The sequence below is a fragment of the Patiria miniata genome, unplaced genomic scaffold, assembly GCF_015706575.1.
Source record: "Patiria miniata isolate m_02_andy unplaced genomic scaffold, ASM1570657v1 HiC_scaffold_4, whole genome shotgun sequence".
Lineage (NCBI taxonomy): Eukaryota > Metazoa > Echinodermata > Asteroidea > Valvatida > Asterinidae > Patiria > Patiria miniata.
This window is the reverse complement of record NW_024037071.1, coordinates 1,621,928-1,649,742: the sequence shown is the minus strand read 5'-3', so window position 1 is coordinate 1,649,742 and position 27,815 is coordinate 1,621,928. Positions and strand designations below refer to the sequence as shown.

Sequence of the window (27,815 nt, the reverse complement as noted above, 5' to 3'; positions counted from 1 at the left end):
TTTGATTCCAAACTACAGTGAATAACTTCAGACAGTGTAAGTGATCAGGTATTATATAACTGACATACATATTCTTGTCATTTGATTGGTGGAACTCACATCATGTGACATTCATTATTGCTCCCATTCACACCGGGGCTCAAAAAGTCCCATTCGCCCATGGTGAGTGGGATTTACTATTCAACAGTTAGGATCATCCTTGCTCCATGGCGCGGTATTTGTGTGCAAATGTATGCTGGTTCCCAAGAGCCAGTAGCTACAGAGTTGTGTTCAAACTTTTCGTGAAGGGGTGGTTTGGAAGAGAGAAATACATTTCCAACCAATTTTGTATTGAAATAGAAGTTCATTTTAATTGTAAATCCAATGACAAGGATATAAAACAAAAATTGAGTGGCTTTATATTGTGAAATGGGAGGAATATTATCGCTCTGTAAAATCTGGACTTTTCCATTTTTCGCCTTGTGATATAGAAAAGTCCAGATTTTACCTTAAGATAATAATATTCCTCTCATTCCACTCTGAGCCACTCAATATTTGTATACTATTTCCCCCTTCCGATTTTGACAGAAATAACTGGTTGGTTTTATACTTATATTTCGTCACATGGACGATTATATGTTTGTGCTTTCAGGTGTAGAGCAACTAAATAAGTAATTTCAATGAGGTTTCAAATTAAAATTTGTGAATTCTGTGGCAGGAAATACAAAAGGGCCGGTAAAATGAACATCAATAAGGTTTCTGGATAAACTTGATAAAAAATAAGATAGCCAGATAACATTTTGTCCAACTTTTTTTTCTTCTCTTGTTTACACGCAAAACAAAAAATATACCCGTTCGTTTCTGAAAATATGAAATTATGAATCTGTATAATAATCTTTATGGGAGAAAGTTCACGCATTATTTTGAAATTAAAAAAAAATGTGATTATTTTGATTTATTAGTCGGATATGTGCAAGATATGTCTTTGCAGATGTGTCAAAGTGAGAACTTTTATTTTTATACATTGGATTGTCAAGTTGTGTTTTTAAAATAATGAATCCAGACTTTAAAATTTGTTTGCATCGGTCAGTATTGGCTTAAAATTCACAATCATTATTAATAAGATCATGCTGTCTTTATGTTTTCTGATCAAAATAGACTATTTTTCCGACATACTTTTCAAAAAAGATACTAATTACAAAATAAAAAGTTAAATAAAGTTTACTTGCATTCATGCTGTATGTTTTGTTTATTATTTTGGTATTGTTTATTAGTTATAGTTTTATAGTGATTCTCTCTTCAAAGACTTTTTAATATGTATTTTATCAACTTGTTAAACATAATTATTTGAATGTTAGTTTTCAACTTAAGTTCTCAGTAAAAATAAAAGAATAACGACCCATAACAAATTGTTCAATATATGATGAAACAGCAAATAAATGTCTGTACTGCTGAGGCATATTTAAACGTGGCAACGTTTGTCTTATTTTTTACCCGTAATTTCAATTTACTGGGTCGAGTTTTTAAATCCGACTTGTTTGACATTTTTATGCCATTGTGTTCTGTGGAATGTGGTTCAACCTACGCTCTCCCCCATTGAAAGAATCGGTTCACCCACTTTCACCGGGTGAATGCCAACCGACGACTGTTGCATATCGAAATCTGAAAATACATGAAATAGTTATAGAAAATCACTGTGATTCATCATAGGTGGAGTCCAACCTCGTCCTCAGGGTGTCGAGCAGTACGCGCCCACCAATACTTACTATTGGAAACGCGGTTGGAAATAAAATAAGCACTGGGGACGAGGTTGGGTGGAGTCAAAATAGAAAACGGGAAAAAAAACTAGCGACGAGTACATGTAGCGTATCCTTTTTCTGTCGACAAGATCTTAGATTCCGGCTCCAAAATGAACGAAGGCAGAGACTTGGCCAAAACTCACATCAATCCGTGTATTAAGTATACACTTTTCGTCCTCAACTTTTTATTATGGGTAAGTATTTTTTTTTAGAAACACTTAATTGAATGAATATAATTTATCGCCCACAGTCGGTGAAAGTTGATAATGATATTGTACATGTACTGCACTGATGACTGTAGGCCTACTACCGTGAATGTGGCTTGTAAACTACGCCACGTTCACGGGTCTAATATTGTACCAATTGTGGCCCACTTTCCGGACAGCCAATCTGTAGTCACAATTTGGAAAAAAAGAACATGAACATGATGAACATTGCTAATTGTTATTAAAATCTGTGGTTATGGGAGGTCATGAACCTACTTTTTAAAACTAAATTAGGAATGTTCCTCTAGCATATTTTCGTTTTATTTTTCAACATGCCAGGCCTTTTTCCCCCAGCTAGTTGGCACGTCCATTATTTAACTGAAACTCGTGTAATTTTAACTCTACATTATTACACATGGGTCTGGATGAACAGTATACTTTTAGATAGTGGATATTTTGCCGGAGGTAATGACGGCAAACTAACGGGCTGTACTCTTTAAGATAGGGCTGAATTATAAGATGTATTAAATTCCCACCAAAAGTTGTGTAGCATGTTTGGTGTAATGGTTAAGCAAAGGCTCTAGTGAGCGGGATGACTCGGGTTCGATCCCGATCCCCGCCACATTTAAAGTTTTTTTTCCCATCCCCAAATAAATAAGAATATTCTTCTTTTATTATTTTAACATGTCTCAAACATTTTATTGCAGAGTATTACATTTTCTTTTTCAGATTTGTGGCTCTGGAGGATTTTTTTTAAAAGGGGAAATAAAGTCCGAAATTATAAAATGGTCTGAATCCCATCTTGTGAATACGAGGTTACAACGATAATATTGGCATGGAGCCAGACTAAAATTTGTCACCGGAAAATGTTTAAGTACCAAAAAACAGTAACTGCGCATGTTCAGTGCATATCCGGCAAACTAACGTTTACTAAAGGTTTGCCGTCTCCGGCAAAATATCCACTGCCATACTTTTATATATCCTTGACAGCACCTGTACAAAATGTCATTGTTATGTTAGTTTTTTATTGCAATGCTGTGTCTGAAGATGAAACCTTTTGGAAAAAATGTTGCAACCTGACGCCACTTCAGCAGTTGTGTACAAACAATGGAGAAATTAAGTCTATGGAGAGTCAGGAAAATTTTCTAAGTATTTCCTAACCAAATTGGAAATATTTCTCAGTCCCAGATTCATGTCTTTTATTTTTGCAATGAATGACCTTCATTGAGATGATATATGAAGAAAAAAGTGGCGTCAGGTTGCAACATTTTTTCCAAACTTTTATTAAACTATTAAAAGGCACTTGCATTTATCCCTAAAGTAACCTAGCCAATTATTAATTTCAAAACACTGATTTGGATTAGAGATCGTACTGTTGGTACCGGTACTAAACATCCTGTGAAATTGTTCCGTCTGGCTTTAGACGAAATCAAGAAGTGTGGGTGATTTCCAACGATCAGTCAGTTGACAGACCATTGGAAATATAACAAAAATGTGCTTCATGATCAAAAGGTTGTGCATAGTTTTTCACTGTTTTTTCGAAAAAAGGCAATATCCACTGAGTTGAAGCTTCAACAGGTTAGGTTTTTACCATTCTTCTTTGGATTTTGAGTGGTGTTATTATTGGAAATGAACAAAATGAAGGAAAAGCAAACCATGATCCTAGTATAATGCCTTTCAACTAAGTAAATCTTTTTTTAGTATTCATAAAAAGGTGAAATTTGGCAACAATCTGGCTCTCCTAACTTAAGAAAGCTCAGTCGGTCCTTTTATTATTTCCAATCATTTTCAATTTCATACATGTATCTACTCCCCCATTTCAGGTGTTTTCTATCGTTCTCATCATCATCGGCATCTGGGCCTTGATTGAGAGACAGAACACCGTGCACATCCAGTCTTACCTGGACGTCTTCACCGAATCTTCAATCGTTCTCATCGTCGTGGGTAGTGTCTGCTTCATCCTGGGTTTCACTGGCTTCCTGGGAGCGCTCAGAGAAAACTGCTGTCTGCTGATGTTTGTAAGTTGGGTTTTTAGACCCAGCAACTGGGGCGCTAGAACTCCCCTTTTATTCGAATTTTGACTTTGGTCGGTCGTACAAGCGCCCCAGCGAAGTGAAGACATAAAATACACTGTAGGTTGTCTGTATTTTCACAAACATCAAGCTAAAAAAAGTTGCCAAAATCACGGCAAAGACTTGACAAAAATACCTTAAAGCGCTTACTATACTGGCTTCTCAACATGTCAAGATTTTAATCATTCTCACTGAATTGATGCTATTATATCAGTTGAGCAAACAACCGTCTTTACTTTCAAAGGCCCTATTCTCAAAAACACCATTTGCATGGCGCCCCTATTATTTTTACGTTTGTTTGTAAAAATACGGTTGTCCAGTTATAACATGTTCTGCCACACGTGATGTTTAGTATAAGACTGCAAAGCTTCCTGAAATCCGTGAAAATCATACCATTTACTGCTTATCATTTTCATCATCACAACTTAACCCTAAAAGGGCCGAGGGGGGGGGGGGCGCCCCTCGACTTTTCCCGTGATAGCCGTACAAAAAACAAAAAAAAATTTGCGACCGGAGCTGTTATGACTATTTAGCCTCGAGCCTTGCGCATCTTTTGATACCAAAAATATAAAAATCGGACCGAGGGTTGCCGCGCAGCGAAAGATTTTCCGGCGCTATGCGCCGTGAAAGCTGAATGTTCCCATATTCGTTGTGTATACAGAGCAGAATTACCATTCGTACATATGAATAATTAATTAGCCATAATTCCATAACCCTTTGACCTATAGTCATGAAATTTCTTGGGTATGTTCATGATGAGTTGCTCTATGCATACCGAGTTTCAAATCATCATTGAATTGTTCATACTGCTTTTTTAATGATTTGTATATTTATTTTTCGTTTAATTTTGCAGTTCTATTTGTTCATGTTCCTTATCTTCATACTTGAAGTAGTGGCAGGAATCCTGGCATTTGTCTACAGTGGCAGTGTGAGTTTTCATTACTTTTCCACATTAATGCTTGACTGTACCGGGTGAGTAAAAATCCTCCGCACTGCTCTAGGATGTCACTGCCTCTGCCTCAGCCTATTGACAGTCATAGCCGGAGGATTTTGCAGGATTCAGGCAGTGGTCACCCCTCCATGGACCATATTCAAGAAATAATGGAGGAATTTGCAGGATTGAGACTATATGCTATTTTTCCATGAGGCCAATTGGAGGATTTTGCAGGATTGAGGCTACATCCTAGCAAAAAGGCCTAGGGAGTTAGGGTTAAAAAATGTGTAGCACCAAAAATAATAATTGAATGGAAAGCTATTTTCATAAGCTACTTTTTGATGCAAAAAAAATTACTGAAATTGAACAAACCGTTCAAAGAATATCACCATTTAAACACAATGACCCTAAACCTGTCTCATCCAAAAAAAACAATTTATTGTGTGTTTTTACTGTTTTGGAACAATGAAGGAAATGACACAGAATATTTGTTTCAACAACTGTCACCAACTGTAGTACACAATATCTTTATTAACAACCCTGGTTAGGCAAACAATATGATTTATAAAATCTACTCTTTAAAGGACAGGCTTTCAAAGGGATTCTGTTGAATATTTTTAACGTTTAAACTGAGATTTTATCCCTGGTGATGTTTGGAGACAATTGCGACGACGATTCTTGAAATATCGCATTTCTTTGGACGAGACAAGTTTTTGGGTCATTGTGTTTAAATAGTGCTTTTTTTTTCGGAACGGATTGACTAATTTCAGTCATTTTTTTCATCTAAAAGTACCTTATGAAATGGCTTTCCAGTCATTATTTTTGGTGCTACATATTTTTTTAAATATGAAACATAATTTTGGGGTTTGGGTTCCGCTATTTTTGACTCATCCTGTACATGTATTAGTTTCCTTTTTTGCAGGTGGATGGATGGTTAGGCATCCCCAAACCCCCCCCCCCCCCCACCAAAAAAAGAAAAGAAAAAAAGAAATACAGTGTATATCCATTGGGAAAAAAGTGAGAAAAAAATTGCACGTTTATCAAAGTTTAAAGAATAAAAACAATATAGCAGCTGTCTAACATTCATTTTTCACTTTGTTATCTGCTTATTAAATTGTGTTGAACTTTATCAAACCAGGCAGCCAGGAGACAGCAGAATTCTAAGCGGTAACAAAATGGCGTTTTTCGCGTTTGTTGGAAATTGCTTCATATTCTCCTTATGTTAATGTTTTACCTTTTTCAGTTTTATACAACTGTGGATGAGATCGTGGAGCGCTCCATCGCTCAGTACAGGACGGACTTGGATTTGACCAATTTCATCGACTTTGCTCAAAGAACGGTAAGACCACTGTAGACAGACATTGTGGATTTTTCTAGAATAGAGAAATGTACACAAAGTTTTGGGTCAGACTTTAGGGTGCAAGGTTTTCTGTACTTGCCTCTTGGGCTTGTAAACCATTCCTTACTGGCCCAAGCAGGTTTTGAGTTGTTTTTTTTTGTTTAAACAAGATTTTTTTAAAAAAAAAGAGGAAATTTTCAACTTAAAATATTTTCAACATTTAGTTTGCTATTCCGTCTTCTCCACAAATTTGCCCTTGTCTTTGTATATTTGTTCTTGTATATGTGAGTAAGATTTGAGGCTTTGCATGGTGGATATACTAAAAAAAGAAAGGTTTGCGGAAACACCATGTGCGAATAATTTCTCAACTAAGAGAATGGTTCTGAAAAGAACCAGAGGTATAAACTCGACGTTCCGGTCAGTATGCTCATTACAATTCATATGCCATTTTCAATGTATGTCAGTACACAATTTAAGGGGATCTTCGGTTACAAGCTTTGCTTTCTTCGAAACCTCCTCCACTTGTTGCTTAAAGGGAATATACATCATTTGCTTTTGCTGTAATTTTCAGAAATGGATGGGATTGGGGGGTTGGAAATATAAAGCAAATATAGTTACACTGACTTTTTGGAGGTTTTGGGTTCGAAAATGCTATAAAAACCAAGAAAAACGATCATTTTCCTGTAGTCTGGTTCCCTGACTCCATATAAGAAGAAACAGAGCAGTTTACATACATTGGGGAATTGTAAGGTCAGGGAACCAGTCTAGCTGGCTCGTACCCGTTCATAGGTTTGTAATCGATTGCAAACAAGTGCGATGGTCAATTGGGGCCAGTATTTGAAAAAAAGCCAGTTGTTTCCAACGCTGATCGGCCGATCAGCATTGGAAATTGATACAAAAATACCACTTTTCTTGAAAATGACAGTATACCAGGTGCCATAATTTTACAGGATGCTTTAGACTGTCATTTACCAACATCCTATTAAGGTATTTCGCAAAAACTTGGTAGTTTTATTTTTCGATGTTTGCAAATGTTGTATATTCCCTTTAATCAAAGTTTCATAATGACATGTACATGGACTGTTATTTCCAATGAAGTGAATAAGTGGAAAAAAAATAAACTGAACTGAACTGAAATACCTAAAAACAGAAATTTTACCACGCAAACAACCCCCAAATTCTTGCAAGGTTTGATGCTGAAGCAACTGTTCGCTGGAGTCTCTGCCTAGGATGACACCACAGTTTGGTTCAGGAATATGGACAATTTTATTAGCCAAAATTTTTTAAATTTTTTATTAAAAACCAAAAAGGCCCTTAACATGGCAATTCAAAAAAATTGTACATGTAAATAAAATCAATTGAAACAAAGGTACACTTGAAAGGTTGTATTAAAAAAAAAAAAATAATAATAATACAGGCTTTTATTTTGTCTGGTTTGTGTGAATCTTGCAGTTGGAGTGTTGCGGTGGCGACAAAGGGTACAATGACTGGTCTCTGAATCGCTACTTCAACTGCAACGAGACCAACCCCAGCCCAGAGCGATGTGGAGTACCGTACTCATGCTGTGTCGAAACGAAGGATGCTAACGGGGGTTCAGAAATCATCAACACACAGTGCGGGTTCGGCACTCAGAACATGGTAGAGTTAAAATGCAAAAACCATAGAGCTATATTGAATTACTAGAGCGCTAACTTGTCATTCTGCACGCGGAGACGCTTTGAAGCTGCTCTTGGCGCAGACATTTTGAATTTATATGCGTGTTTGTAGAACATAATGAATTCGGATGGATTGAATTTTAAAAGTGTACTCTACATGCAACGCGCAAGTAGAACATACGGAAAACAACTTAAGCGCGTCATTGAACGTCATTGAACCGCATTCTGCAGTGAATACGCGCACACGTTGCGCTGTTTACGTAGAGCAAAATGACACGCTCATTTGCTGATCGTGCGTTTTGGTTTTGGGCCTATCAGCTTCGATAACGCACCGGTATGGAATACAAACGCAGATATGCAAATAGCCTTACAAAAGCTGTACAAAATTTCTAGGTCTCCATAGGTTTGTGCACAAACATGGATGTGCCCAGCAGGCATTACTTTGTACACGAAGTTAGCGCTCTAGTAATTTAATATAGCTCTATGGCAAAAACCCAAATGGACGTGATTTTCAGATTTTCAGATTTATTGAAATTTGCAATCTTTGTTATGTCTACTAAACATTTTTTTTTTTTAAAGTATACAAATTGTGGAATAAAAGTGTTTTTTTTGGGGGGGGGGTTAAGGAAAAACAATTGGCATCTTTCATTTTTATGTATTCAAAACTCAAAACTTTAACCCTAACCGCCCTGAATCCTCCAAAATCCTTTTTGAAAATTGGAGGAATTTGCAGGATTGAGGTTACATGGCCAAAAAGCGTTGCTGATTTCGGAGTACGCACTGTGTCAAGGTCTTGGGCCGGACCTTGTGTTGTTTATGCTCAGCCGTGCATAAATTTAGTCCTTGATTATACTTGACATCCTCCGCACTGCCCCAGGATGTCACTGCCTGTGCCTCAGCCTATTGACAGTCACTGCCACAGGATTTTGCAGGATTCGGGCAGTGGTCACCCCTCCACGGACCATATTCAAGAAATAATGAAGGAATTTGCAGGATTGAGGCTATATGCCATTTTTCCATGAGGCCAATTGGAGTATTTTGCCGGATTGAGGCTACATCCTAGCAAAAAGGCCTAGAGAGTTAGGGTTAATAACAAAGTGGTATTAGTCCTGCAGTTACAGGATTTCAGGCTTTCCCAATGGGAGATAATATATTTGTGCCATACATGTGCGTACTTTTCTTGTAGACCTCAATTTTCCCTGTAAATATATCAAAGTTCACTTGCCTCCCTTATAATCACATGCTTCCTAGGAGTCTATGATAAAAAAAAATTGAAAGCTACTTGGGTGAGATTAGAACCCACGACCTCCTTTCCCAAGTGCAGATAACCACCTGACAACTGAACTGTGTCTTGCAGATAAAAAAAAAAGAGACGTACATGTAGTGAAGCACAGTTTTAACACATTTGTTGTAAAAATTTTTCAGGTGCCTGCCGATGTGTCAGGCCAGATCTACACTGCAGGGTGCGTGGATAAGTTCCTGGTCTATGTCAACCAGAAGAGTTACATTGTTGGGCTGACTGTCTTCGGTGTGGCTGCATTCCAGGTAAGACCCTTCCCCCCCCCCCCCCATCCACTGCTCCCTCCCCAATCAACCTCCCCACCACCCTCCCCCCCCCCCCCCCCCCCCCCCCCCCACATCCATCCCCAGACCCTGGCCACCGGCCCAACCCTGGCCTGGCTCCTTGCCAGACACCCCCACACCAGCAAAAACCCACACTTTAGTTCATTTCTCAAAAAAAAAAAACCAAAAGACTTGTATCGCTGGAGGAAAAAATACGCATGGAACTTTCGCTTAAACCTACTTGACCAGTGCCCAGTTTCGTGGTTTAGTAAGCAGAAAATACTGCCCGTCAAACTTGTGTGCTAAGCAAAATGTAGCGGAGAACCACTTACAAGCCATAAACATTTAATAAGTTTTTAGCTGGTAACCTGCCCTGATTCGATTGAGCAAATACTGTCTGTGCTTACAGCTTCATAACATTGGCCCCAGGATTTTTTGGCATTCTTAGGACCGCGAAAATTATGCATGCTCTCTATATTTACAAAGAAATTGCTGAATTCCGGGATGATCAGTTTCTGTGGTAAAAGAGTGACATGTCAGATTTGTTTGTTCCTGTTCATTTGACTAGCATTATCCAACTCCATCTACAGGACTTGGAGATTTTTTCTATTTAAACTCCAGTGAGGTTTTGAAAGAGCGCCATCTGTTGACACTGGCATGAGATTTTTCAGAGTCGGACCTTGTTTTTTAATCTGAGAGAAAAAGGTGCATATCTCAGACCTCTCACCCCATTTTTCAGAACCTTTTTTAAAAAGCTAACTCAACTAACCATTGTTTTTCCTTCTCTTTTTTACAGTTGCTTGTCATGCTGTTAGCTTTCCTTCTGTGCAGGCAGATTGAGCAAGAGTGCAGCCGCTACCATGAGTGCAAGAAACGCGGCATCAACAATTTTGCGTAAAAATGCTCCTCTGGTAGCCGAGGTATTCAGTTGCCGGTAACTACATGTATAGCAACCCAAACGTTCTTCAGCACATGTTTATTCTTATTGGTCGCATTGCAAGATTGAAAGACAGTTTTCATGTTACAAAATAATGGCTCCAAATATTGGCAGAGTCGAGATGTATTCAAATTTTGATAGTTTGGTACTAGGGCAAATAGTTGTGATTACGTCACAAACAAGCATTCGTATTTCCGTATGAGCGCGAATCGGCCTTAAGTGACTTGGGTAGATCAGATATTGAAAAGTGCTCTCCCCTAAAATGTTGAAAAAAATGCTAAATAACTTCAATTCAATGTAGAGATAAATTCTTGTGTATCTCCATTTTTTTCGCAAAAGAAACTATTTTGTGAAAAGATTTCTGGACCGCCATACCCTGCACTGCAACAGGTATAACATTCTGTGGGACCTTGTTGTGTTGGACAGTCAATGCCATTGCATAAACTGGCAACTCTGTGGTGGGCAGCCTTGGAGGCTGCTGGGGGGGGGGGGGTGAGTTGACCTATTGTGTCTTGTTTGGAAGATCTTATTTCAGGCCAAAATACCCTAGAAGGTTTAGGATTTTATTGAGATATTATTTCGGGATCAAACTTACTTTAAAGTCACAACAGTTGGCCTAAATCTGTCAGCGAGTTTGAAGTCGTTTTCTGTATTTGTGGACGTTCAGTAAATACTTCCTTTGTTGGGTTCTTCGGTCTTCTAATACCTCATGATGCCAGACTTTTTCACTTTTTAAAATATCAAATTGATTTTGTATGTACACCAACTGCCTTTCAACATTTATTACATTTATATTTACATTTATATTATCTTCTGTCTTTCAACATTTGCCGTTCATCGGCTGCATGCATTATGTATCATAGTTCTAAACCTCCCGTCTTTCAATATTTTGTTGCTACAAGTACCTCTGTGAACTGTTTTGGATCAAGTGATGTAAATTTATATCAGTTTTTTCCAGTTACTGACATCTCTTTACTTGTGAAGAGAAAAAAAAAAAATACTGTAACAAGCTCCCAAGGTCCGGACTTGGACTAGGTCGCGACCTCTAGCTTACCTTTACATGTTTCTTAAAGCCCGAGTCCATCATTTGCAGCTATCAAAAAAAGTAAATGGCGTAATTATTGTTGAAAAACATACTGGTTGAAAGATAGTAAGGGGACTAAACTCCCTGTGAAATTGTCCTTTCTGGCAAGCGCTCATTTTGAAGAAATCAACGAAAGAAGGCATTTCCAACGGACCGTAGGAAAATTTAAATTAGTTGTTCGTTTTGTTATTCGGCGCAGCGCGCACAAGCATTGGAACGACGCACAGGCGCGCGCGGTTGCTATAATTCGTCGGATCAGTGCGCGACATCGCGTAAAGCTGCAATTCAAAACAATTCGAAACATGATTTAGCAACTTTTGATTTTAAATTGAGATCCTAGAATACTGTTTTTCTCGGAATATGAAGCTGAAGCTGAGCTGAAACTTCATCAAGTAAGTTGTTCAGTATCCTTCATTAGATTTTGAACACTTTTGTTGCTTCAAACGAACAAAATGCACTAATTACAAATGATTGACTATAGCTTTAATCTGAACTACATGTACCTATTAGTTATGGTTTTGAAACCAGATGGCCAGTACTGGCTTGCTCAGTTGTTCAAGGTTAAGACATTCGAACTTGAAAGCAGGAGGTACATGTAGTGGGTTCAAGCTTGGACATTCAAGCTTGGACATTTGTCGTACTTTTACAAAATCATACGCAGTGTATCGCAACACAGTTGACTCTCATTAATACAAACACTTTTAATACAAATTCTGGTTAAAGCAAACATGAAGCCTTGGTCCCGACTGTGCATTTATGTGCACACTGAATGGGACTTACGCTTCTCTTAGTACAAAATTTGGATATAACAAACATTTTGACTAAGTCTTGCTGAGTTTGTATTAACAAGAGTCGACTGTACGTGTATTTTACCGTAATGTCTTTCAGCAGTTAGTATTCCAGCATTGACTTTTTCATATTTTATCGCCTTATCAATTTCCCATATTGTGTACTTAATGATAATGTATTGCAGTACTTAAAGTTACCTTTGGTCTTTCAACCTCTGTAATCTAATAATTTACACGGTTTATTTTTATTATCTTATCTCAATTTGTGTACTTACATGTATCAAAGTTTATATTCGGAAATGTTAAACGAAATTTACTAGTTTCAAGCAGTTCTTTTTTTAGCTTGTTCATTTTACATTTCCACTGGGGCTTTCAGTATGTTTATATTATTCATTACAATAATGGGGTTTTATTAATTTGGGTTCAGATTTTGGATGTATTTTTCATCTTTCAGTTATGTTCAGCCAATGTATCTACATGTAGATTTGTACTCTTTTAAGAATTAAAGTTTAAAGTGCAGGGTTTTATGTGTATATATCTGGTATGTTTTTATAATAGTTTCCAATTTCTATTTTATATAAAATGTAAGAGTAGTGATATTTTTAAGGTATGTTCACTCTAACGTTCCGTAGTCATGTCCATCCAAAATGTATTTAGAGACACCCAAATTGATCCGTAGACGTTATCAATTTTCCATATCTTTCTTGTGCAGTCACTTGCAACTTTCAAACATCAAATTTAATTCAAAACTTTGAACAGTTTGGTTTGACGTGACTCTGCAACACCAACCTGGAGTTTTATATGGTGTAATATCGGGAATTAAGAATGCATTTTTATACACATGTAGTTCTGCTGTACCTTGCTCGCTTGATATATACATTGTACATGTACGTGTTAGCAGAACCGTTGTGTGGGGAACTTTTCTATTGTTAGGAAAATTGTGGCCAGAGTTTTGGGAACTTTTAACTGTCCACAAGGCATTTTTGGTCCTCATACCGGTAACTATCATTCAACAGGTGTGTGGTCCCCACAATGAAGGAATGAGTATACATGTGTACATGTACATGGTGATACTTTGCCTCAAGAAGCACTGCTTACATTTATAATAAAGGGGGAATATTAATTCATGGACTTTTTCATGCTGCTTTATATTTGCACACCCTCAATCATGTATCGTCTTGGCTTAATTGCATCAGTCCGAAAGGTGATATTTCAAACGTTGATTTAGTTTTTTTTTTCTTTATCAAAACACAATGTCAGTCGTTAACACCCTCAAATTCTGAACAAAATTTATTTGACTGCTTTGACAAATATTAAAAATTGGTGTCATGCGGCAAGTCTGTTTCAGATCGGTTGTCCTTTATTTCAACAGTTTTGTAATTACTAAATTTTCAAATCATCAATAAGGTCTGGTTCCATATGTGTCCACAAAATTGTTTTTTTTTTATGTATGCGTGATTGTGGCTGTGCACTAGTAGAAAATGCGTATACATGTATGTAGTGCACTTCTGAAATCAGTAGACAGAGTAGCAAATAAAGAACTTTGCAAGACGACAACTTGTGTCGGTCTCTTTCTTTAATAAGTTTATCCAGCATCTTCTACACTATTTAAATAAATGAAGAAATGAAGTATTAAATAAATAATGTAAAAGAAAATCACAATGCAGAATGACTTTTAACGTTGTCACCACTCCAGAATTTGGCTAAATTATATCTTTTGTATGTATAAGAGGAATGGTAACCCCGGATCCTATGGACACACCAACAGACAATGAAAGACGGGAATAAAACAACTTCTTACTTTCTTCAATTATACTTAAAAAAAAAAAAACTTCACAACTTCTTTACATATACACAGCAAATAGATCTTACAATTCAATTCCTCTAATTTCAATTGAAGTCGATAAAACTCTTATCTTCACGTCAGTTCACTTCAACTCAAAATTATTATTTCCAACAATTATCAAATGGTTAAATGCTTGGTTTCTCTCCGGTGTATTCTTATTCGTTCACAAACTAATTTCAATTATATTAAGAACTTGTTTTTCTGTGTTACGCTAAGTTTTCCAAACTGCACCGGTTGTACTTATTTCGTGTGATTCACAGATTTAATAAAACTTATTTTTGATACTCTCCAAACTGATGCTGAGCCACAAGTTGCCCAGGACTGGTCTGCATACACGCTACATCAGTATCTTGCTTCAATGTCTACGGCTGCTGCTAGTCAATGGTAGACTCCTCTCCAGTCGGTGTTACTGCCGACGGATCACTCAATATGGCCATCTAAAATAAATATAAGATCCAAAACCTTTCGAGTTTTCTCGTAATACATAAATTCATACATCCCTACCATCTCGACATGATCTGGTTTGCTTTCCAAATCCTCAAGAAATATCTCATGTAGGTATACTAAAATCCCGATTCCTAAAATCCTTACTTCGAAATTCTCAATCATAATAGCTGACTTTTCCGTTATCAAACTCTTCAATCCTAATTCTCATGTTCAAACTAATTCTTAACGTCAAATTCAAGATTTGTTGTTACTGATCCAAATTCTACATTTTTACGATCTTTGACTTCTTTTGGTCGTTTCAAAATCATGCTAGTAAATAATAACTTTTAAAGATCAATCCAATCTTCATTTCAAAATCAACTTCATCAATCTTAAAGATCACTCCGTTAATAAAGATTTATACAAAACTCAATAGATCAACACTTACGGTAATTTAGCTGTGCGAATACCTGGGGAGGTGAACGGTTGCTATGTGATGTCAAGATGACCGGGACACTATGACGCTAGAATTTGGCCTGGATTTGCCAAATTCGGGGAAACGGAACTGAACTTTCCGTTTTCCCGCAGGATCAAACTGATCCAAAATCTAAATCTGCTGTAATCAGATTTCAGGTGCAAGGCAAGCTGAAACCGGTCTGGCAAACACGATCACTCTCTCTCCCATCTTCACTCTAGATCGTCTCTCGATCAGGTCTAAAATGTCTTCTCCCTCTCTCAACAAAATTCACTCACTTCACAACATGGAAAAAGTCCTAAACGCTGCATTTGGTTCAATACAATACGATCTGTTGTTCAACGATTAAGATTTATATAACAATTACCATGGCCTATGTACAAAACGTATGGGATGGGGTTTTTGCGACTCGACTACGCCTAGTTTTAATGTTGTAAGTGGCTGCGGAAAGTCTACGCGGGAATACGTTATTGGTTAAAAACTTTAAGACGGATCCATTCGATGCGGGGTAACGTATACCTTCAGTATCTCATAAAAAAAACATGCAACTCGCACGGCACAATAAACACACGGAACGCGTTAAAATAGGTTTCTCGGTTGCACTGTAACAAACGTTAACAAATATATACGGGTATGATCATTCCCTACACAATATCGTACAAACGTATCTACATTACACTATATACATCTGAAGCTTAGTTTTAATACAAATGTAGCTTTTTGGTCATGTGTCATTGAAAATTTGAAAGTAAAATTTATCAATCCTCCAAAATGTTTGGGGAATATAGCTTGGTGCTACACATCAACCGTTGTTGATAGAAATTAATGCATTGCGTACATACTGGAAACTTCACAATATAGTTGAATAAATGAATAACGACCCATTACAAATTGTTCAATGATGAAACAGCCAGGCGCGGTTCTAGAGCCAATTTTTTTTTTGGGGGGGGGGGGTGGGGGCAAGCAAGGTGGATCCAGAATTTTTTTTTCAGGGAGGCGTGCTGAAATGTAGACAGCTTATTTTCTCCGGACACTTAGGGCCTCTAGTGGGGGAGGAGGAGGGACGGGGAGGGGGAGGGGGGGGGGGGCTCGTGCCATATTTTCAATGGGGAGCGCTGATAAAATCCTACAATCAGGCACGCTATATTAACAAAAAGTGTAAAAAATGCACCCTTCTCATTTTAGGGGGAGACCGTTCCAATGTACGTCAAATTCTTACATTTTGCTAGTGCATTTTTTGTAATGGAATTGGGGGGGGGGGGGTAGACAGAACTTTGGGAGGGCTAAAACCCTCCCTAGCCCCCCATAGAACCGCCACTGGAACCAGCAAATAAATGTCTGTATTGCTGAGGCATGTTAAACATATATGGCAACTTTTGTCTTATTTTTACCCGTTTTTTAATTTTACTGGGTCGAGTTTTTAATCCGACTTATTTGACGTCCTTATGCCATTGTGTTATGTGGAATGTGGTTCAACCCACGCTTTCCCCCATTGAAAGAATCGGTTGACCCACTTTCACCCGGTGACGTGGGTCCGGTTCCGGGTTCGCTGCGATTAATGTTAGGTATGCCTTAATGTTAATATCAAAGATCCTATATAATAGCGCCGCTTATTAATTTGTGCATGCTATAGCTGTTGCTATTAAGTAAAACGGGAACCATAGCGTATCATTTTTCTGTCGACAAGATCTTTAGATTCCGGCTCCAAAATGGCAAGTTTGGCCAAAAGTCACATCAATCCGTGTATTAAGTATACACTTTTCGTCCTCAACTTCTTATTATGGGTAAGTATTTTTTTTTGGAAACACTTAATTGAATTGAATATAATTTATCGCCCACAGTCGGTGAAAGTTGATATTCTACCAACCGTGCCGTGGCCCACTTTCCGGACAGCCAATCTCTAGTACTAGTACTAGTACTTTAGTAGTATAGTTATAGTACTAGTACTGAGGTAGAATTGAGTTAGACCCGTGAACGTGAGTAGGCCTAGTCACAATTTGGAAAAAAGAACATGAACATGATGGACATTGCTATAAATTGTTATGATTAAAATCTGTGGTTGTGGGAGGTCACTGAACTTTTTTTTAAACTAAATTTGGCATGTTCCTCAAGGCTCAAGCATGTTTTCGTGTTGTTTTTCAACATGCCACTAATTGCCAGGCCTTTTTTTCGGTGATCGTGTAGGCCTAGCCCTAGGCCTATCGAGCGCAATTTGAGTCCCCCACTCAAGTTTAAACCTGTGCACGCAAGTTTAAACTTGCGCGAGGGACTCCCGAAGCACGCAAATTACTGCGCAATAGCCGTAGCCTTGTTGCCATGTTGTGATTGGACGATTAACAACGTTCGGTTGTTCGCTGTTTAATAACTCCAACGTACGCGAGTACGACGTGCGTTTCATGTATATTGGCAAAATAAAAATGAATGAATGAAGTAAAGAAAGGGGTTGATTTATTTTAAAATTAAAACAATACTCAAAAAGAAGCCATGGATCAAATTTCATACGCAAACGTGTATATGTATATAAAATTAATAAATTTAGACGCATAAAATAAGGGTTTTTTTGTTATAAAGAAAATATGTATGTGTATAGGCCTATATAAATTTAATAAATTTAGATGCATAAAAAAAAATTCTAAAGAAAGAAGTAATTCTTCCGTTCCCAACTGCTTTATGCACTAATGTCCAACGAATCATTGCGATGTTCTTTGGATAAGATCATTCCATTTATTTTTGAAAAATGTAGTAAAAAAACACCGAAAAAGTCCACAAATTCATCGGAAAATAAATACCAATACCAATACAACTCTAAATGACACTGTAAATATGTTCAGTTCTCCTGACAAACTTGTCTTTCATTTTTAAAAGTGTCTTTGAACAGTGGAACACCAATGGTTGCAGGAAATTTTTAAATGGCGGCCATCTTGAAAAAAATAAAAACTAAAAAGCCCTGCTTCCTCCCTTTTTTCAAAAACCCTTGACGAGAAACAATTTTTTTTATTCGGCCTTATTCTTTAAAAAAAATACTAATTTAATTAATTTAGCAATTAATAAATTGGATGGTACAATAATTCATTTTGTTTTTAAAAATACTTTGCATAAGATTCCGAGTGCTGTGTAAGTCTTAAAAAATGCATAATTTGAAAAAAAAATTAATGAACTCATTACGAATTTAATTAATTAATGTAATTTATTACTTTAACAATTATTTCATTTGCAGGCTCAATCATTTATCTTAATATTTACATGCTTTAACTTAAAAACGCTATGCAAAATGGTAATTATAAAAAAGTAAATAAATTTATTAAAGATTTAATTAATTAATTTAAATTATTAATTTAATCAATTAATTTGAATTAATGAATAAATATGTTGTTTATTAAACAAAAATCCTAATGAGCCATAAACAATAATACACTTCGTGATGCAAATTAAGTACATAAATTGATCGTATTACCACCCCTTATCTCTGATCCTCTACACAGTCAACCTCATTAGCATAATACTGTTAATAAAATGTTTCAAAAAAGGCATTGTCTCACGAAGCACAGTGGGGCTATTAATCGGAGAAAAATCTGCTTTAAAAATAATGTTACATATCTGCCTGAGTTTACCAGGAAAAAAAATTAGTTTAGCGGCTTTGCGTGCATGGGGAAAAACTATGTAGCGCGCAAGTTTAAACTTGCGTGCGCAATTTGTAGCAAGGAAATTAATGCACGCGCAAGTTTAAACTTGCGTGCGCGCAGGTTTAAACTTGCGCGGGGGACTCAAATTGCACTCATCAGGCCTAGTCATGGTACTTTTTGGTAGTGTATAGCCCCACTTGTGTGGCCTCCGTATTTCGTATAGCGCAGCAATACGGAGGCCTTACATGTGGGGCTAGGTAGTGTAGGGCCCCTGTTTTGATTCGATCAAATTAAAATCAAGAATTTGTATTATTCCTAAAAAATGACACTGTCAACCTAAAGGAGACTTCTCTCAACAAAATGACACTTTTTTGGTAATTTTTGAACAGTTTCCCAGTGCATTGTGGGAGATGGTCGACAAATTTGCAGCGCGGGACATTTAAAATTGTTAGTTTTTCCAGTCAGTAGTTTCGTAAGGTTTTGATTCGAGTATCTGTTTGCCCTTTTCTTTTCTCTTTATCAATAATGGTGTTTTTTGTAAGGCGGCAGAATGCTATGCCCCAATCTATAAAAAATTCTCAAATTGTCTGCAGACACTAATTCAAAGGGGCCATGTTTTGTCGACCGTAAACTTGAAAAATTGACTCTCCAATTGGCAAACTCTTGGTGGCGCACTGCATTGTGAATCGCCCGAATGTCATATCTACTCCCCCATTTCAGGTGTTTTCTATCGGTCTCATTATCATCGGCGTCTGGGCCTTGATTGAGAGACAGAACACCAATCACATCCAAATCTGGGCCGTGATTGAGAGCCAGAACTCCACGCACATCAAGTCTAACCAGCAGGACATCTTCACCGGGTCTTCAATCGTTCTCATCGTCACGGGTAGTGTCAGCTTCATCCTGGGTTTCACTGGCTTCCTGGGAGCTCTCAGAGAGAACTGCTGTCTACTGTTGTTTGTAAGTTGGGTAACAGTAGACCCAGCAACTGGGGCACTACACTTCCCGCTTTTATTCGCATTTCGACTTTGGACGGTCGTACCAGTCCCCTAGCATAGTGAAGACATAAAATCAGTATTTTCACGAACATCAAGCACAAAAAAGTTGCCAAAATTATATATTGTATTATTATATCAGTTTAGCAAACAACTTCTCTACTTTCAAAGGCCCTATGTTCTTAAAAAGACCATTTGCATGGCGCCCCTCTTATTTTTACATTTCTTTGTAGAAATACGGTTGTCCAGTTAAGCAAATGTTAATGTGCAAAAAAATTGGAGTGTGTGCATTCCCTTGTGCTAGCGGCCCCAAAATATTGCCTGCCATGTGATGGAGAATTGACCAGTTATAATTTTCTCCGTCGCACATGATGTTTAGTTAGTATTAGACTGCAAAGTTTCCTGAAATCCATGAAAATCATACCATTTACTGCTTATCATTTTCATCATCACCACTTAAACAAATTGATATCAGAGTGTAAAAAGGTTAACAAGGCATCATTGAATTGTTCATACTGCTTTTTAATGATTTGTGTATTTGTTTTTCGTTATAATTTTGTAGTTCCTTTTGTTCATGTTCCTTATCATCATACTGGAAGGATCGGCAGGAACCCTGGCATTTGACTACAGTCGCGCAGTGAGTTGTCATTACTTTTCCACATTAATGCTTGACTGTACAGGGTGAGTAAAAAAAAGCGGAACCCAAACCCCAGAAAATATATTTCATATACCTTATGAAATTGGCTTTCCAGTCATTATTATTTTTGGTGCTACATATTTTTTTAAATATAGTTTTTGGGAATTTGGTTCTGCTTTTCTTTACTCACCCTGTATAAGTTTCCTTTTTTTGCAGGTGGAGGGATGGTTAGGCACCCCCCCCCCACCAAAAAGAAAAAAGAAATACAGTGTAAATCCATTGGAAAAAAGTGAGAAAAAAAATGCATGTTTATCATAGTTTAAAGAATAAAAACAATATAACAGCTGTTTCTAACATTCATTTTTACCCCTCAGCCGAGAGGCTCGAGGGGTATATTGTCATCGCCTACGGCATCCGTCCGTCCGTCTGTCCGGGCAGCTTAGTTTCCGGATGATAACTTGAGTTAGAAATGTTGTTTGGGATTGTAACTTCGGAAGGGGGTTTCCCTTAGGAGTAGGCAAGTTGGGATTGGTTTTGAGGTCAAAAGGTGAAAGGTCAAGGTCACCATGGTGAGTTAAAGGTAAATGGTGCCCAGATGATAACTTGAGATAGAAATGAGATTTTGGTGTCTAACTTTGGTAGGGGGTTGCCCTTGGGAGTAGGCAAGTTGGGATTGGTTTTGGGGTCAAAAGGTCAAAGGTCAAGGTCACCATGCTGAGTTAGAGGTGAATGATTTCTGGATGATAACTTGACTCTGGCTGAGGGGTTTCAACAGCAATGCTGTTATTTTTCACTTTATTATCTGCTTATTAGATTGTGTTGAACCTTATAAAACCAGGCAACCAGGAGAGAGAACGATTCTAAACAGTAACAAAATGGCGTTTTTTTGCATTTGTTGGAAATTTCTTCATATTCTCCTTATGTTAATGTTTCACCATTTTCAGTTTTACCTAACTGTGGATGAGATCGTGGAGCGCTCCATTGCTCAGTACAGGACGGACTTGGATTTGACCAATTTCATCGACTTTGCACAAAGAACGGTAAGACCACTGTAGACGGACATTGTGGATTTTTCTAGAATAGAGAAATGTACAGAAAGTTTTTTGGTCAGGCTTTGGGTCAAAATGGTTGGGCTTGTAAGCCATTCCATACTGGCCAAAGCAGGTTTTTTTTTTTTTTTATTTATTTATTTATTTTTTTTTTTAAACAAGAAAAAAAAACATACATGTGTTTGATTTTTCGACTTCCATCATTGCTGAAGTATTATAGACGTCATGATTTTAGATACAGTAGATTCTGCACTGCCTGAAGATTTAGAAAATACCTCTTCTGGATATTTTACAGATATTTTTGTGCTAGACGTTAGAAGCGCCGCACTTAGCCGCGGCAAAACTAGAAACGAACAAAACGAAGGAGATATTTGTAGAGCAAGCATAATGTATAGCGTAGTGGTGCAATTTCATCGTCGTTGAACAGTCTGCTGGCTGGAACACCTTTTACCCGGAAGTAGGGGGTGCTGAAGCATATATTCCAGCACCCCAATCCAAAAAGTTGGGGTGCTGCAGCACCACAGCACCCCCCGTTCCCGCGGGCTTGCTAGGATGACATCACAGTTTGGGTCAGGAATATGGACAATTTTATTAGCCTAAAAACCCAAAAAGGCCCTTAACATAGCAATTCCAAACTTGTACATGTAAATAAAATCAATGGAAACAAAGGTAAACTTCGAAGGTTGTATTTAAAAAAAAAATACAAAAAAAATACAGGCTTTTATTTTGTCTGGTTTGTGTGAATCTTGCAGTTGGAGTGTTGTGGTGGCGATGGAGGGTACAAAGACTGGTCTCTGAATCGCTACTTCGACTGCACAGAAGAAAACCCCAGCCGAGAGAAATGTGGAGTACCGTACTCATGCTGTATGAAAACGGAGGATGCTAACGGGGATCCAAATATCATCAATACACAGTGTGGGCTCTTCACTAGGGAACAGGTGATTTGAATCGCTTTTGGTAATTTGTCTTTCTGCAGGTCCGGAAGGGCAAGCAAAGTGTCCTGTTTGCTGACTGACTGACTCCCCATCACTTGTTTACTGAGGGCAGGGCAGTATGGGCTATAGTGTATATGCTCTGTACCAGGGGGGTACAGAGTGTCAGATTGCGATGGGCTAGAGATTAGGAAGCAAAATCAGGGTGGCGAAATTTGCCTGTCGAAAAAAAACATTGTGTTTTAATTGGTCGGCAGGGACAAAGGGCACCACCTATTGTTCGATAGTGTTCATTATTGTCTGCTTCTAACGATGTCCCCGGGCCTGTCTGAAGATGGTGGAACCCTCCCCCCCCTTTCAACTTTGTGGAGGGCGGATGGCCAGGCAAAATCCTGTCTACCTTTTTCCACAGACGATCTGTGGATTTATAAGCAAGAAGACATTTCTATTTTTTAACGGGCAAACAAAAAACTCTGGTTACTTGACGTGCATGAAAAGACGTCCAGTGAATAGCAATTGTGAGTCAATTCGCCTGCTCTCTGGGACCACTTTCACTAGACTTGCCTCAAGTGTCTATTTAGTATTTGGTGCCCCTGCATTGAGTGTTACAGGGTGTTTTTGCTCAATCCATACAAAAAGAATATCGCCAATTAAAGAGAATATACAACATTTGCAAACATCGAAAAACAAAACTACCAATTTTTTACGAAATACCTTACTAGGATGTTGGTAAATTACAGTCTAAATCATCCTGTAAAATTATGGCACCACGTGTGAAGTCATTTTCAAGAAAAGTGGTATTTTGTATAAATTTCCAACGGTGGTCGGCCGACCACCGTTGGAAAAACCTAACTATTTTTCAACTACTGCTCCAAATTTACCATTTTTTTTTTCAGTCCAAATTTTGTTTGCTATTGGTTACATGTTCATGAACGGGTGCAGGCCAGTTAGACTGGTTCCATTACCTTACAATTTTCCAGCATCTATAAATTGGTCCATTTCATCTTTAGTGAAGTCAGGGAACCAGACTACTTGAACATTTTTGTTTTTCTTGGTTTTTTCCAGTTTTTTTGAGCACAAAACTTCAAACACGGCAAGTCAGTGTGACAATATTTGATCTGTTATACTAACCCCTCAAAATAGTTCATTTCTGAAAATTACAGCAAAAGCCAATGATGTACATTCCCTTTAAAATGGCAGATAATGTATTTGTGTCATACATGTGTGTACTTTTCTTATAGACCTCAATTTTCCCTGTAAATATATCAAAGTTCACTTAATACATCCCTGATAATCGCATGCTTCCTAAGAGCCTATGATTAAAAACAAAATCAAAAGCTACCTGGTTGAGATTAGAACCCACAACCTCCTTTCCCAAGTGCAGATGTCTTAACCACCTGACAACTGAACTTGTAACACATTTGTTGTAACACATTTGTTGTAACACATTTGTTGTAATAGTACCTGGTGCCTGCCAAAGTGTCAAACGAGATCCACACTGCAGGGTGCGTGGATAAGTTCCTGGTCTATCTCAGCCAGAAGAGTTACATTGTTGGGCCGACTGCCTTGAGTGTGGCTGCAGTCCAGGTAAGACCCTCCCCCCCCCTCCCCATCAACTGCTCCCTCCCCATCACCTCCCCACCACCCCCCCCCCCCCCACATCCATCCCCAGACCCTGGCCACTGACCCAACCCTGGCCTGGCTCCTTGCCAGACACCCCCACACCTGTACAAACCCACACTTTAGGCCAAAAAAAAAAAGTCTCCGGTTTCTGGTATGGAGCTTGCCCAAAAAGTGGTGCGGCGACGCGGCTTTTTTTTTTGCTTCAAATGTCAGCTGATGACTGCAATTGGTGCCCGACTAAACTTAGTGCAAATATATGGGAGTCCAGAGAGGCCACATAAAGCTTTTTCTTTATCATAACCCCATCTAAAACACGTTAAAATTGTGCAGCAGCAGGATTCCAGTCAAACCAGTGAGTTTGGCAGTTTTCCGACATCTTTTATTGAAAAAAAAAACTTTTTCATTTTGCCGACGCGCATGGCTACGGCGACGCGCGCGCATACCAAAAACCGGAGACTTAATTTTTTTTGGCCTTAGTTCACTTCTTCCAAAAAAACCCAAAGTTGCTAGTTCATTATTCTATTCAAACTCCAAAGGGGTTTTGAAAGGGCGCCCTCTGTTGACACTGGCATGCGATTTTTCAGAGTCGGACCTTGTTTTTTAATCTGAGAGAAAAAGGTGCATATCTCAGACCTCGCATCCCATTTTCAGAACCTTTTTTAAAAGCTAACTCAACTTACCATTGTTTTCCCTTCTCTTTTTACAGTTGCTTGTCATGCTGTTAGCTTTACGTCTGCACCAGCAGATTAAGCTAGAGTGCAGTCGCTACCATAAGTGCAAGAAACGCGGCATCAACAATTTTGCGTAAAAAAGCTCCTCCGGTAGCCGAGGTATTCAGTTGCCGTAACTATGGCAACCCAAACGTTCTTCAACATGTTCTTTCTTACTGGTCACATATTAAAAGGTCATCACACTCCAAGATTGAAAGACAGTATTCATTTTACAAAATAATGGCTCCAAAAATTGGCAGAGTCGAGATGTATTCAAATTTTGATAATTTGTAAGTACCACAAACGCGGCGTCAACAATTTTGCGTAAAAAAGCTCCTCCGGTAGCCGAGGTATTCAGTTGCCGGTAACTATGGCAACCCAAACGTTCTTCAACATGTTCTTTCTTACTGGTCACATATTAAAAGGTCATCGCACTCCAAGATTGAAAGACAGTATTCATTTTACAAAATAATGGCTCCAAAATTGGCAGAGTCGAAATGTATTCAAATTTTGATAATTTGGAACTAGGGCAAATAGTTGTGATTACGTCACAAACAAGCATTCGCATTTCCGTGTGAGCACGAATCGGCCTTAAGTGACTTTGGTAGATCAAATGTGCATTTATGTCTACAATGAATGGGACTGATGTTCCTTAATACCAAATTCCGATATTACAAACCTTTTGGCTAAGTCTGGCTGAGTAAGTATTCCAGCGTTGACTTTTTTAAAATATTTTATCGCCTTATCAAATTCCTGTATTGTGTACTTAACGATAATGTATTGCAGTACTTAAAGCTACCTTTGGTCTTTCAACCTCTGTAATCTAATAATTTACACGATTTATTTCTATTATCTTATCTCAATTTGTGTACTTACATGTATCAAAGTTTATATTCGGAAATGTTAAACGAAATTCACTAGTTTTACGCAGTTTTTTTTTTAGCTTGTTCATTTTACATTTACACTGGGGCTTTCAGTATGTTTATATTATCCGTTACGATAATGTTGGTTTTTAAAATTTGGGTTCAGATATTAGATGTATATACAGTTGAATCTCGTTAGTACAAACTCTGTTAATACAAAATTCTGGTTATAACAAACATGAAGCCTTAGTCCTGACTGTGCATGTATGTGCACAATGAATGGGACTGATGTTTCTCTGAATACAAAATTCTGATATAACAAACAATTTGGCTAGGTCCGAACGAGTTTGTATTAACGCAACACCACTATATATGTGTATTTTTCATCTGTCAGTTATGTATTTCCTCCCCCCAAAATGGATGATTTTGACCTACATGCAGAAGAATTACAGTTTAAAGCGCAGGGTCTTATGTGTATATATCTGGTATGTTTTTATAATAGTTTGCAATTTCTATTTTATATAAAATGTAAGAGTTTTGAGATTTTTAAAGGTATGTCTCACTCTGATGTTCGGGAGTCACGTCCATCCAAAATGTATTTAGAGACACCAAAGGCAATCGTATAGAATTTTAGTTTCAGACAGCGAGATGGTTATCAATTTTCCATATCTTCCTTGTGCAGTCACTTGCAACTTTCAAACGTCGCATTTAATTTAAAACTTGAACAATTTGGTTTGGCGTGACTCTGAAACACCAACCTGGAGTTTTATATGGTGTAATATCGGGAATTAAGAATGCATTTTATACACATGTAGCTGTGCTCATCTTGATATATACATTGTACATACGTACGTGTTAGCAGAACCATTTTGTGGGGAACTTTTCTATTGTTACGAGAATTGTGGCCAAACTTTGGTGGCTTTTGAGTGTCCCCAAGGCATCTTTGGTCTTCATAACTAATGTCAACAGGAGTGTGGTCCCCACAATAAGTGAATGAGCATACATGTATGAGTTCATTGCTGAGGCATATTAAACATATATGGCAACTTTTGTCTTATATCTACCCGTAATTTCATTTTACTGGGTCGAGTTTTTTATATTCCGACTTGTTTGACGTCCTTATGCCATATTGTGTTCTATGGAAAGTGGTTCAACCCGCGCTCTCCCCCAATACAAGAATCGGTTCACCCACTTTCACCCAGTGAACAGAAAATCACTGCGATTAATCTGTGCTTATCATCGATGGTGACCGTTTTAGCCGATTTTCGGCTAACTTTGACAGATATTTTGTTAAAATATAAGTTTAACAGAAAATTTGATAAAATTTAGCCCTGAACACATTCCAATTCGATTTGGGAACAGATCTGCCTTTGAAAAGAAAATTTGGCCGAAAAATTGAGGTAAAAACAGTCAAATTGGTTTTATTTACATATATTTAATCCTCCCCAAAAATGGATGATTTTTGCCTAGATCTGCCAAAATGTGGATGTTTGAATATTGATTCATGTTCCACTCGTCTCCAGAGGTATTTCTGCGTTGTTTTGAGAAACGTCAATTTTTGGCCAAATTTGGTTAAAAATGTAAGGCTAACCCCTTGTTTTTTGGTCAATTATGATCAAAAAATGAAATTCCTTGAACTTGCAGGAAAGATGCTTTAGGTAGCCCTGAACACATTCCAATTCGATTTGGGAACAGATGTGCCTTTGGAAAGAAAATTTGGCCGAAAGTTTTGGGTAAAAACAGTCAAAATTCGGTTTTATTTACATGTATTTCCTCCCCCCAAAATGGATGATTTTTACCTAGATCTGCCAAAATGTGGATGTTTGAATATTGATTCATGTTCCACTCGTCTCCAGAGGTATTTCTGCGTTGTTTTGAGAAAAGTCAATTTTTGGCCAAATTTGGTTAAAAATGTAAGGCTAACCCCCTTTTTTTTTGTCAATTTTGGCCAAAAAATGAAATTCCTTGAAACTTGCAGGAAAGATGTCAAAGTAACCCTGATCACGTTCCGATTCGATTTGGGAACAGATGTGCCTTTGAAAAGAAAATTTGGCCGAAAATTTGGGGTAAAATCAGTCAAAATTCGATTTCATTTACATGTATTTCCTCCCCCCAAAATGGATGATTTATGCCTAGATCTGCCAAAATGTGGATGTTTGAATATTGATTCATGTTCCACTCGTCTCCAGAGGTATTTCTGCGTTGTTTTGAGAAAAGTCAATTTTTGGCCAAATTTGGTTAAAAATGTAAAGGCATTGTTTTTTTGGTCAATTATGATCA

At 37.8% G+C, this 27,815-nt stretch overlaps 1 protein-coding gene and 1 long non-coding RNA gene across 3 annotated transcripts; one reads left to right on the top strand and one right to left on the bottom strand.

Annotated features, from left to right (window-relative positions):
- Positions 1 to 1,815: 1,815 nt before the first annotated feature.
- On the top strand, positions 1,816 to 26,610 carry LOC119739698 (tetraspanin-33-like). Of its 2 annotated transcripts, XM_038214719.1 has the most exons (8): positions 1,816 to 1,921; positions 16,837 to 16,887; positions 19,447 to 19,686; positions 20,284 to 20,358; positions 21,303 to 21,398; positions 22,160 to 22,345; positions 23,801 to 23,926; positions 24,669 to 26,610. In XM_038214719.1, the coding sequence occupies exons 1-8, from the start codon at positions 1,889 to 1,891 to the stop codon at positions 24,768 to 24,770; spliced, it is 909 nt and encodes a 302-aa protein (XP_038070647.1). In that variant the 5' UTR covers positions 1,816 to 1,888; the 3' UTR covers positions 24,771 to 26,610. The 2 variants fall into 2 exon arrangements, with proteins under 2 accessions (XP_038070647.1, XP_038070648.1); XM_038214720.1 differs by lacking the exons at positions 16,837 to 16,887; positions 19,447 to 19,686; positions 20,284 to 20,358; ... (2 more) ...; positions 23,801 to 23,926; positions 24,669 to 26,610 and adding exons at positions 3,808 to 4,002; positions 4,910 to 4,984; positions 6,234 to 6,329; ... (1 more) ...; positions 9,410 to 9,529; positions 10,344 to 11,468 and having other exon boundaries at positions 1,822 to 1,972.
- LOC119739699 lies at positions 19,647 to 21,700 on the bottom strand. Its single transcript, XR_005272615.1, has 3 exons — positions 21,584 to 21,700; positions 21,309 to 21,432; positions 19,647 to 19,775 (listed from the first exon to the last, which is right to left on the bottom strand). It is a non-coding gene; the product is annotated as an uncharacterized LOC119739699 (long non-coding RNA).
- Positions 26,611 to 27,815: the final 1,205 nt, after the last annotated feature.

Excerpts from the sequence above, each read along its gene's own strand:
- LOC119739698 (XM_038214719.1), top strand. The coding sequence starts at position 1,889 with ATGAACGAAGGCAGAGACTTGGCCAAAACTCAC. Across the intron at positions 1,922-16,836 it reads GAGACTTGGCCAAAACTCAC|ATCAATCCGTGTATTAAGTA; the intron begins ATCAATCCGTGT and ends GCCAAAAGTCAC. Across the intron at positions 20,359-21,302 it reads CATTTGACTACAGTCGCGCA|TTTTACCTAACTGTGGATGA; the intron begins GTGAGTTGTCAT and ends CACCATTTTCAG.